Raw genomic sequence first — 12,191 nt, forward strand, 5'->3', positions numbered from 1 at the left:
TAGCTGGCAAAGGGGCCAGTGAGTGGCGAACTACCTAGAGAGATGCAAATAACAGCAGTGAAAAAGGTTACAAAGGAGATATGTGTGCCCTTTGTGAGTAACTGTGAGCCTGACCTTGGTGGCAGTGATTCCAACAAGGTTTCCTGGAGGAGGTGCGACCAGGAAGTGTGACCTGAGCTCAGAGGTGAGGGAAGAGCATACCAGATGGAGGGCACAGCCGGTGCAGCTGAACTGGGAAGGGGTGAGGTGAGGGGTGGGACCCGAAGCCACAGCATGGGGATAAGCCCCGGGGTTCCGGGCGGGTTGGGAGAGGTGTTAATTCCAATTTCAGATAAACAGTGAAAAAAATTTTAGTATCATTATGTCCTGTGCAATATTTATTTGGGATACATTTAAAGTTATTCGTGTTTATTGGAAATCCAAATGTAACTGCAAGTCCTGTATTTTGTCAGGCAACTCTACCCTGGAGCATTTCTAAGGAGCCACAGGAAGGGCTCGGCGGGCCTCAGTTTCCCCGTCCGACCCGGGAAGCTCGTTTACAGGTGAGACGGCGCCCCCTGGCGGCCTCCGGCGGAAGCCCCGCCCCCGGCTGCAGTCCACAGGTGCCCGGCAGGGGGCGCGCGCACCCCGCGGATGGCCCTGGCTTCCCTGGGTCCACCCCACAAAGGGACCCCAGGGTCTAGGGGGAGTCGCTCACGCGTATCGCAACCTGGACCCGCGGTTCAAAGTGTCCCTGCTGCAAAATGGGTCAAGCAGAGCCGCACTATGAATGTTCTGGGTCTCCTGGGCCCTTTCTATGAAAAAATATTAAAAATTCTATTTTGCAGCTGCGTTGGTATAACGACAAATTACTTTAGGCTGGATTCATGACTATCTATTCCTTATAATTATACTCGCTTGTTTCTTCCTACTCTAAAAGAAGTTATAATTACATTTTCATAGACCCCGGTTCACAGGGACAAGGCAACCTGGAGGCCAGTCCGGGTTCTGGGATTTGGGGCTGGGCCCAGCATCCCCTCCAGGTCTTTCTTTTTCTTTCCTTTTTTTTTGAGATTGAGATGGTGAATAGTTAACTTGCCCTCCACCTCTGTGTAGACAGACTCCAAAAATACCATGGGATGAGGGAGGACAGAAGGGAACCCATGAATTCATTCGTTCAACCAACATTTATGTGTCAGGCCCAACCTCAGGATTGGAGATGCAACCAGCCGTGATCAAGGCTAAGGAGGTTAAACAACTGCAGCTGTTTTGAACAGAAGAGCCCGGATGAAGATAAAACAGGGTGATGTGAGGTTCCAGTTTGAATGAAAAGGCACAGCTGGGGAAGGGTGGTCCAGGCAGGGGAATGGCCAGGGCAAAGGCCCTAAGGCAGAAATATGTTTCAGGGGGAATATATGTGGGAAGGAGGGCAGTTTGGGATCTGGGCGAATTTTTATTTTATTTTATTTTATTTTTTAATTTATTTTTGGCTGCATTGGGTCTTCGTTGCTGCCCTCAGGCTTTTTTTCTCTAGTTGCGGCAGGTGGGGGCGAGCAGGGGCTACTCTTCGTTGCGGTGCGCAGGTTTCTCATTGCAGTAGCTTCTCTTGTTGTGGAGCGCACGGGCTCTAGGTGTGGGGGCTTCAGTAGCTGTGGCTCGCAGGCTCAGTAGTTGTGGCTCACGGGCTCTAGAGCGCAGGCTCAGTAGTTGTGGCGCATGGGCTTAGTTGCTCCGCGGCATGTGGGATCTTCCCGGACCAGGGATTGAACCCCTGTCCTCTACATTGGCAGTCGGATTCTTAACCATCGCGCCGCCAGGGAAGTCCCAGAACTTTTAAAAAGATGCCGCACCCCCCAGCCTGAATGGAGGGCAGGAGGAGTGACTGTCTGAGGGGCTAAGTGGGAATCAGGCTGGTTTTTACAGGACCCCCACAAGCTGGTCTGGCCAGGAAACCTTAGAGGGCTGGGGGTCGCTGTACCCATTTCCCAGCTTGAGAAACATAGACCAGAACAGGGTCTGTACTAACCTAAAATCACACAGCCAGGACCCAGGTGCAGCCCAGGCCTTCTGCCCGTCCCTGGTAGAGCCAGCAAATCTGGTATCAATTCCCAGCTCCCTGCTGGGCTAAAAATAGGACCCCCTTCACTAGAGGCAGCTGGGAATCCTGCAGCTCCTCACCCTTCCGGGCCAGGCACCTCTGGGAAGTTGCACCCAGCTACTTAGAGACAACCACTTCCCTCTGGGAAATGGGGGACAGAGTGGCACACTTCCTGCCCTTCGGGAGACCCCTCCCTGCCCCCTTCCCTTTGACCAGAGGGGAATGTCATCCTCAAAACCACTGTAGGAGGAATAAATTTAAATTGGCCCATTTTAGAGAGGAGGAAACTGAGACACAGGGAGGCCCATGCACCTGCCCGGGGTGGGGGAGGGGTTGCATTCTGAGATTTGGCTCTTTGGTGGAGAGGGGGCTTTCCTGCACGTTGGAACTGATCTGGGGCCTGGGCCTTAAAGGGTGGCTTCCCTCTTCCAGCTCACCTGGGTCTCCAAACTCTCCCCCCTCCTCGGGCAGGGCAGTTGTTGCCCCTCTGGTGGCAGGGGCGGGGCAGGCAGCTGGGGTTGGCGGTTTAATAGCCTCAAGGTGGAGGCCTCCCTGCCACCTGCTGTCATTAGGCTACGGGCAGTACAGGGGCTGGAAGGCTGGGTTAGTGAAAGGGGCAGGCAGACTCTGGCCCTGGGCTGGGGGTGGCTCCCTTGCACCATCCCATGGGCTTGGGAATTCCCCAGAGAGCGGATGGGGGCGGGTGATGTCCAGAGGGGGACTACCCACAGAAGACGGCAATGCTGTGCGTTGTGTGTGTGTGTGTTGCGGGGGGGGGGGGGGGGCTGCACACAACCCCCCCACCAAAGATCAGGGACTCTGGCCCCTCCCTGTGAGGGCCCTCTGGGTGGCCCCCGCCGGCCCTCCAATGCTTCCACTTGGCTCTTATCTGAGCTGGAGCCTGGGCCCCTGCGATTAGCTCGCAGGCGCGGCCTCAGGGGCTCACACCTCCCACCTGAGTCCACAACCCCAAGCCCACCTCCCCCAACCGACTCTGGGCCTCAGTTTCCCGCTCTCTGAAATGGGGACATTAAGAGTCTCTGCTACACAAAAATGTGAACCTCATCCCTTGGGCACATGGCCGCACAACCGAGCGCTCAAAACGTGGAAATTGTTGTTGAACTATTATTACCAAGAAGATAATCTTGTCTCTCCTTCTAGAAGGTGTGGGTAGTCAGGTTCCCAAGGGGTGATGGGAACCTCAGGTGGGGGTGGGAGGCTAGGGGTCAACAGGATTTCGCGAGGAGCCCTCTTAGGTATCTTGGACGCCCTTCCCCACCCCCACGCCTTTGCCGGTGCGGTGCCCCCGCGCCTGGCAGCCCCGCCCTCTTCCAGACCCCTCCCCACCGTGTAGCGCCCCCATCGCAGGGCCCTGGCTCCCTCCCTCCGACCCCGCCCCGCTCTCTTTTTCCGTCGCCGCAGCTCCTTCCTTTATCAAGTCTCTAATCCCCATTTTACAGACTTGGAAACCGAGGCACCACTCTTGGGGGGGTGAAGTCTCGAGTTGCTTAGTCTAAGGGGCGGGGGTGAAACTCTGAGCCCGGTAGGTCTATCCTAGGCGCTCGGTAAGATGGGGAGGGGGGTCCCGGACCAGGCTAGCGTCCCCAAATCCCATCCAGACAGAGCCCCAACCTCCTCCCCTCCCTCTCCCCCTGGGGCGCTCCCAGCCCTGCCTGCACCCTCGGCATCATGTACGCTCGGGCCCGCGGCGCGCACTTTGCCCACTGTCCCTAGATAGGGGGCGGGGTATACCGCGTCCCTGTTCCCCTTCCCTTTTATTATTTATTATCATTTAAAGGGGCCGCGACCTGAAAATTTCCGTCCACTCTCTCCCCTTCCCCAGCACCCCTGTGCTTGTCGAGCGTAGTCGGACGAAGCGCGGGGGGCGAGGGGGCGTCCGGGAAGGCGGAGGGGGCCTCACGAGACCCCTCCCCGCGTCCCGAGCCGCGGCGCTGAATCACCGGCGAGGTATTTGCATCTGAGAGCGATTTGTCACCCGGTGATTTGTCTGCGGGGCGGTGAGCGCGCCGGTGGGGGGGGGGGGCGGGGAGGGAAGGGGCGGGGGAGGCCGCGCGCGGGGAGACTTTTACCAATCGGGTCGGTGGGGGGTGTAGACGCGGACTCGGCTGGAGACTCGGTGAGTCGGCGCGCGGCACAAACCCGGCGGTGGCCGGGAGCCAGCAGCGCGCAGCTCGCGGCCCGGGCCGGAGGCCAGGCGCGGCCGGGGCAGGGCCAGACGCCAGGCGTGGGGCATGCGCCCCCCGAGTGGGCCCTGCGCCCCCCGAGCGGGCCCCGCGCGGTGAGGCTGGGGCAGGGGTGGGCCGGACTTTTAAATCGCGCGTTCGGTCCCGGGTGGGCGCCGCGCGCCCTGGAAGCCAATGAGGGGGGTCCCCAAAGTTGGTCAGGGACGTGGGTGGGGGTCCAGGGCCGGAAAGGCGATCCCAGTGGGTCGGAGTTGGTGTGGTTTTCTCTGCGACTCCCTTGGAGATCTCACCCCCTGCCATATTGTACGGGGGCGAGCGCGGGGGTGACCGGGGGTCGCGAGCGTGTGTGCCCCCTCCCAGCGGAAGGAAGTGGTCTCTATGCGCGCGCGGGGGGCTGTGGTCGGGGTTGTTTCATCTACTCCCGCTGGAATCGGTGTTTTATTCGGTAGCCCCGAGGGGAGTGGGAGCGCCGGGTGGGGAGGGCAGTTCCCTGGCGACCCTCCCCAGCCTGGATGGTTTATTTATAAAGTGTCGGCTCTGGGGCAGAAAGGGGCCCCTGGAGGGGACACCACGGGGCCCGCGGCCGGGGTGGGCTCGGCCCGGGCCCTGACTCTCTGGCGGGGATCCCCGGGAAAAGCGCCCCCTGCCCCGTTCAGTGCCCCCCCCCCCAGACACAAAAGCGGGCGCAGGAAGCTCGGGGAGCGCGCGTTGGTCAATTCCAACGTTCCGCGGACCCCGGGCGGCCGGTTTGTCAATAATCTTCCGTTTTCAGTCGCCCGGCCCGGAGGGGTTGCCCCCCCCATGCAAATCGGCCGCTTTCCAAGAAGCCTTTGAAATCGGACTGGGGTTTCTGTCGTATTATTTCTTCTCCCTCTTCAGTGTTTCTTTTCTCACTTCCTCCGGGCCGCCCCCTCCGGACTCTCCTAGCCCCCTCCCCAGCTTTCTGCCCCGCCCTCCCCCTCCTCTTCCCTTCGTGAAGTGAGGGCCCCCTTTCGCCACCCGTGGGCCCCAGCCTTGCACAACTCTTTAAATAACCGTGTTTTGCAAGCCCTGGGCCGAGCGGGTGACCTCTCTCTCCGGGAGGCATGGGGGGGGAGGGTGTGGCCCCAGATCCCTCCCTGCCCCCCCCATCCAGGTCCCAAGGGCCACCCAGCACCCCCCCCCCCCCATCCCCGCCCGGTCCCTGCCAGGGAATGCCTCTCCCCTAGGGTTGTCATAAAGTGGGGGTAGGGCCTGAGGACAAAGGGCTCTTGGGGGGGAGGGGTCTGGAGGGGGTGGGCGTCACCAGCTTAGGGTTAATGGCGGCCATGGGGGGGGGCCCAGGCTAGAGCCCAGGGGGGCTCCGGGGTTCCCACCTGCCCCCTCCACCAGCCCCAACGTGGAGGCCTGCCCTGCTCCCCTCCCCCACCCGTGGACCCGGAAGGGTCATTAAACCCAGCAGGCCTGTGGGGGGGGGGGGTGGTGGCTTGAGGGGGCGTGGCTTCCTCTGGCCTCTTCCTTCTGCCCCCCAAAGAGGGGGGGCGTTGCCCAGAGCGTTTCCGTGGGGAGGGGGGGGCTTGTCTTGAAGTTGTCAAAGGTGGGGGAGGGGCAGCAGACCAGACTAGACACTGGGTGAGAAGTGTCCCCTCAGCACTTCTTGGGGCTGGTGGGGGGGGGGTGACCGCCTGTCCCCCGAGGGTGGGGGCTGGGTGCTATCCTGCTGCCTCTAAGGACAGGCTGTGCTGGTCATTCTTCAGCACTATGGCCTCTGAGAGGGTCTTTGTGCCCTGGGACCCCTGCCCCTGCTAGATACTGAGGCCCTTCCGGGAAAGTAGGGTCCCTCCCTACTTTCCCACAGGGACCCCCCCACCTGCCCCCCCCACTGCCCTTTCACCTATCCTGCTGGAAGACCCAGGCACTGGGGAAAGGGCCCCTCCCATGACTGGGGAGGCTGGGAGGGTCTACACTGCAAGACTCCCCTGGGGGGGGGTGGTCAGGCTTCTCTTACCAGGTCACAGGAGGGGCCGGGAGGGCGGCCAGCCTGGTGACCCAGTGTCCGCCCGCTACCAGGAGCCTCTGGCCGCTGGACCCTCCTGTGTCTGGGACCCCTTTGCCCCAGGAGCTGCTCAGGAGCCTTTGGGGATTCATTTGTTGGTTGGAGTGGCTCCTGGACCCTCCTGTGTTCCCGTGATGTACCATCTGGGGTGTCACTGCCGGGCCTGTTGGGTTCTGCCTAGTCTGTTTTATTGGCGGCCTGGGCGGGTGGGGGTGTGACCTGGGCTTGGGTGAGTGGGGCTGGGGTGGGACCTGCATCCTCCTGTCCTTGGTGGTGCCCAGCTGTGCCGGGCTCTGGGACATTTGTACCCAGAGCCCGCCTGAGGCCCTGGCAAGGTGGGTTGGCGGTGGTCCAAAGGTACCCCGGGCTGGGGGCAGAGCACATTGCCTTCTGGGACCTTGGCCCCTCTTGGGGTCCCAAAGGGCAGGGGAACTCCCTGCAGAAGGCACATGGGGGCCGTGTGGGAGGCTCTGACGTCACCCAGACCTGGGTTCAACTCCCAGCCTTGCCTGGAACCTGCTGTGTGTCCTCCAGCAGGGCAGCTCCGAGCCTCAGTTTTCCCCATCCGTAAAATGGGGACCATCCAGCCTCCTTCCCTAAGTCCAGCGAGTGCCTGCTGTGCTCCCGCCTTTACCATCACACACTCGCTTCATCCCTGCTTGGGTGCAGCGAGGTGGGTGCCATTCGGGCACCATTTTGCAGATGGGGAAACTGAGGCCTAGAGAGACTGAGGTTTACAGATGGGGTGAGAGCATGAATGGGGGAGCTTTAGTCTGTATACAGCAGGTGCTCAATCTGGGTCGGCCGTCATGCCTGTGAGATGCCCGGAGCCCCCTGGGCCAGGCTGCACCAGCATGGCCGTGAGCAGCACCTAGAACTCAGAACCGGAACCCAGAACCCCAGGACTCTGGTGCCCGGTAGCTGGCTGTAGCCAATCAGAAGCCAGAAACACCCTGTTCCCCTGTTTCTGTGTATGAAGCCATAATCCGTGGTCTTTCCCCTGGGTGCTGTCGTCCACTAAGTGTTTCTCTGTGGCCCAGACGGGTGGGGGCCGACTCAAGGCCCTCGGGAGTCCAGTGCGGGGTGACCCTGCTTCCCAGCCCTCTGGAGGGTGGACAGAGTGGGGGCAGATGGGACAAACGTGCTCCTCCACCTCCAAGGAGGCCCCCAGGTTTGCACACTGATGGACGTGGATGGAAAGGATTTTCCCAGAGGCCTCTGAGGTCCGACCTCAGTGGGAAGGAGCCCAGGCGTGGTCTGACGGTCTCTCCTGTCACCCCCAGGTTTCTGCAGACACGTGAATGAGCCACCCGCCAACCGCCACCCCCCAGTGCCCGGTGTGAGAAGGAGGCGTCGCCTGCCTGCCGCTGGCATGCCCCGCCAGCCCTGAGCCTGAGCCCGGCGGCCCCCGCCCCTGCCCCCCGCCACCCTGCACTGCCCCGGCTCCCCCGCGGCCCCCACACTGCAGTGCGGCCGGGCCCCCTCCCCCCAGGGGCCGCCCCCGCCGCCGCCCCGCCCTGGTGCCCGGGGCGGCCCGGCCCGCAGGGCCATGAAGCTGCAGGCCGTGATGGAGACGCTCCTGCAGCGGCAGCAGCGGGCACGCCAGGAGCTGGAGGCCCGGCAGCCACCGCCGCCACCCCCCGAGCCCTCGGCTGGCCCCCCGGCCCGTGCCAGGGCCGCCCCGGACGAGGACAGGGAGCCCGAGAGCGCCCGGATGCAGCGGGCGCAGATGGCCGCGCTGGCCGCCATGCGAGCCGCCGCCGCCGGCCTCGGCCACGCGCCCAGCCCCGGCAGCTCCGAGGATGGGCCCCCCGGCTCGGAGGACGAGGACATGGCCCCAGAGGGGGCACCAGGGTCTCCCCCCGCACCCGGCCGAGGCAGGGAGGCGACTGGCCTCCCTGAAGGTGACGGCCACTTCGAGGGCTCCGACGATGACCTGTGAGTTGGGGTGTGTGGGCGCCCCATGCTGAGCACTTGCCATGTGCCGGTGGCTCTCAGCCCTGGGGACACAGCCATAGAGGAAGGACAAAACCCCTGTCCTGTTGACCACCCAGGATGTACCATCCTTTAGAACTTCCTGGGGGACGGTGGACATTTCTCCACCTGCACCACCCAGGATCGGGGCCACCCGTCTCAAAAGGCTGACAAATACTTGAAGTGTGGCCAGTGCGGCCGGGATCTGCTTGTGTAGCTTTATTTCATCTTGATTTAAATGGAGCTACTCACACGTGGCCAATGGCCCCCATTGCCTGGCGAGGCTGTAGTAGATTTAGTGGCGGGGACAGGTGGAGTCCGTAGCCCCGGTGCAACCTGCTCAGGGTGCATCCATTGGCCCCCGGATGCGTCTCCCCGGGGTCTGATGCAGGCCCTGAGCTGGGCGCTGGCAGAACTCCGGTGGGATCCTTCTGGGAAGACGTTTAACGAGCAAAGCAGCAGGGCGATTGCAGGCTGCGATCGGAGTTGCCAAGAAAATAAAGCAGGGGTCTCGGGGAGGGGAGTGGCTGGGGCCGGGATCAACTTCGGGCAGTGGTGGGTGAAGGTCTCCCTGCGGAGGTGACAGCCTCTAGGAAGGGCAAGGGGGAGCGGGGAACAGCATGCCCGGCAGAGGGAACAGCCTTAGCAAAGGCCCCGAGGCCGGAACTGGGTTGGCATTTTCAAGGCCCAGCAAGGAAGCCTGTGTGATGGAGGGGACGGGAGGGGAGACGGGGTTAGCAGGCGGGCAGGGGCTGGGCTTTCTGCCAAAGGGGCACCTCTAGTTTCTCTGGGCTAATTGGGAACGAGGGGAGTAAGGCCCACGACCTAAGCTGGTCTCCCCACGGGCGTTCTCGGCAGCCAGAGCACATGGGGCTGCTCACCCGCGTCCAGACAGGGAAAGTGAGGCGGAGGAGGCGCGGGCCTTGCCTTCTCCCCTGACCCACGCCCTGTGTCTGCCCCAGGAAGCCGAAATGGGAGGAGGAGGAGGAGGAGGAGCTGGAGGACGATCTGGGGGACGAGGAGGACGACGAGGAGGACGAAGACTACGAGGACGAGGAGGGGCTCGGCCCCCCGGGCTCCGCCGGCCTGGGCCCCGCAGCCCTGTTCCCGCGCAAGGCCCAGCCGCTCCAGGCCTTCCGCGGCGACGGCGGGCCCCGGGCTCTGGGAGGCCAGGAGCGCCCGGGGGCTGGCCCGGCCCTCTCCGGAGGGGCTGCCCCCGCGGTGCCCCAGCTGCAGCCGCCGGACCACGGGGAGTGGACGTACGAGGAGCAGTTCAAGCAGGTGGGCCTCGCGTCCTGACCGGGGCTGTGGGCAGTCGCTGCCGGGGTCCTTCCGACCCGCCCCCCGATGGTCAGGCATTCGCTTGCCGGGTGCTGGGCATCTCGTGGAAGCCACGGTGTGGGATTGTGTCCTGTGGGTGGGACGGGCTGGCCGGTAAATGCATGGATGTGGGGACACGAGGGGCAAGTTCAGGGGGCTCCATCTGCACCAGAGGACAAGCAGAGAGAGAGAGCAAGGAGGGGGTTCTGAGCAGAGGGACCGGCCCTGGGAAAGGCCGCGCGCCTGGACGAGGTTCCACGGGGCTCAAGGGTGTGGCCGGCGGGCGGGCAGGGGCGGGGGCTCAGGGACACAGGGCCAGAGGCCTTGTCCGTGGCGTCGAGTCTGGTCTGTTGAGCCTGTGGCTGTGGAGAGGGGGTTGAGCAGCGGGTGGCCACGTTGGTGTGGACGGCCAAGCAGCTCCTGGGGGCTCCGGAGGGGTGGGGAGGAAGCGGGCCGTCCTGGTGCCTTCCCCGCGGGCGGCCAGGGCAGAGGAAGTGGCCGGGCGGGGGATCCTTTGAAGTTGGGCCTCGCTGGGCTGGGCAGATGGAAACCAGATGGCGGCCGGGGCGGCCGGCTGGGCTTGCATTCCAGCCTGAGGCCAGCTGGGCCCTGCCCCGACCTCCAAGAGTGGACGGTGGGGACCTAGCCTCCCAGGCCCAGCGCCCGAGCCTCATGTGAGGCTACGGACGCGCCAGGCGCATGGGAGCCGGGAGGTGGCCGTGTATGGCCTTGGGGCACCCTCCCCCCATGCTGGCTTCCAGAACGGGCAGTGGGACCCTCCTGGAAGGAGCATGAGGTCCAGCCGCCATGTGGGAAAAGGGCGCTGGGACCCTGGCAACCCTCAGAAAGCTCAGATAAAGTACAGAACTGGAAACTGGACACACAGTGTGAGAGGAACAAGCCAGGGGCTGTGATGGGAGTGACGGGGCAGGTATAAAGGCAGAAGGGGACAGTGCCCGCGGGGTGGGCACGGCCAGGGCAGCGGCCCCGAGGCAGGAGGGCAGCCTGAGGAATGGGCAGGAAGGTTAATCCCCTGCCCAGGCATCTCGGGCTGGGTGGGGCCGCCTGGCTTCCGGCTGGGTCCTGGCACGCGGGTGGCAGTGCCAAGGGGTGGGATGACAGCCAGCAGACGTCATCTCCTTAGGGCGTGGCTGGCCGCTTCCCACGCGTGGCCCCGGCTGCCCCCTCCCGCCTGAAGACTTTTCCTCTGCGTGTGGGCCCCAGCCTGAGCCTGTGCCTGGGATCAGGGCCCCCCCCCGCCCCCGCTCCCTGCCTCAGTTTCCCTCCTCTTCTTGAGGAGCCGCTTGTGGCTGGGTTGCTGTCTGTCTAGTTCTGCAGATAAGAAAACAGGGGCGAGGCATTGGGGGTGGGGGACGGGTTTCCCAGAACCGAGCTCTTGACGTCCGCTGGGGTCAAAATAACACAAACGGGAACCTCATGGGCGAGTTATATTTATGGACTCACCGAATATTTGCCATCTGCGCTGAATCCAACCCTCAGGAAGCCCCAGGCTGGGGGCCAGAGCCAGACACCTCCCACCCCCTGCCTCACAGGGTCACGGCCAGGCCAGAGGAAGGGACAGGGCCGCAGCCCCTGTGGGGTTGGGGGTCGACAGGTAGCCCTGGCCCCGCCCAGCAGCTTCTGCTGCGTGGCCCAACACTGGCGGGAGACGGGGCTTGGGTGGCCAGGCCAGGCGGAGTCCAGGGATCAGGTGTCCTGGCCGCAAAGCCCCCTCGGCCCATCAGGAACAAAGGGCCTCCAGGGGCCATTGTCCCGCTGGTCTTTGGACACAATGATGATGTCTCGAGGACTCCCAGGGTCAGGGCACGGGTGGGGAAACTGAGGCCCAAGGGGCCCAGGGAACCCGGGTCACACAGTCAGTCTCACGCTTATGGAGCACCTACTGGATACGCAGCTCCTCTGCTGGGCGCAGAGAAGGCCCGTAAACAAATGGGTAGGAAGGGGTGAGGAAACATGACCTGGCATCCAACTGGGGATGTGGGGAGGCCTCTCGGGATGTGGCACTTGCTCCAAGCCTGGTCGGAGAAGGAGCTGGGCCCTCACACTGAGGGGTGGTGGTGTGGCAGGCAGAGGAAACAGCCCGTGCAAAGGCCCCGGGGTAGGATGCAGCTTGGCTTGCGTGTGGAGGCTAGACGCCGCCGCCCGGCTGGGCCCCGCGGGGGATGGAATTAGATTCCAAGACGGTGGGAGCTAAGGGAAGTTGTGGGCAGACAGGGGGCTGCCCTGCAGCACCAGGATCCTGTGCCTGCCTGTTTGTGGCAGGTCCAGCTGCCAGCACTGCCCTCCCGCCCAGCTGGCCAGGCATCTGTGCGGCCAGTGTCAACAGTGGCCCGGGCCCAGCCAGCCCAGCAGATGTCGGGGGCTGTGTTGACTCTGGCGCCTGCCCCACCCCCTTCCTGGCACGTGGCAGCCGGGCCGGCCGGCCGCCTGCTTGGCACCATCACTGCCTCTTCCTCCCCGGTCTTGGCAGGGCCTGGGCCTGACTTCCGCCTGAAAACCCTCGACAGCCATGAAATTCTGCCGCCGGCTACAGGGTCTGGGGGGCAGCCAGGGTGGGGAG

At 63.7% G+C, this 12,191-nt stretch overlaps 1 protein-coding gene across 4 annotated transcripts in view; it reads left to right on the forward strand.

Moving 5' to 3' along the window:
- Nucleotides 1-3,901: 3,901 nt before the first annotated feature.
- ARID3A (AT-rich interaction domain 3A) overlaps nucleotides 3,902-12,191 on the forward strand; it is a 33,647-nt gene continuing 25,357 nt past the window's right edge. For 2 of the 4 annotated variants that reach the window (XM_082455542.1, XM_082455545.1), the window contains exons 1-3: nucleotides 4,223-4,376; nucleotides 7,600-8,254; nucleotides 9,253-9,571. In XM_082455542.1, coding sequence (XP_082311668.1) covers nucleotides 7,866-8,254; nucleotides 9,253-9,571 — 708 coding nt within the window. In that variant the 5' untranslated portion in view covers nucleotides 4,223-4,376; nucleotides 7,600-7,865. The other 2 variants (XM_082455543.1, XM_082455544.1) reach the window with 2 other exon arrangements.

The sequence above is a fragment of the Balaenoptera physalus genome (assembly GCF_965194825.1).
Source record: "Balaenoptera physalus genome assembly, chromosome: 3".
NCBI classification, from domain to species: domain Eukaryota; kingdom Metazoa; phylum Chordata; class Mammalia; order Artiodactyla; family Balaenopteridae; genus Balaenoptera; species Balaenoptera physalus.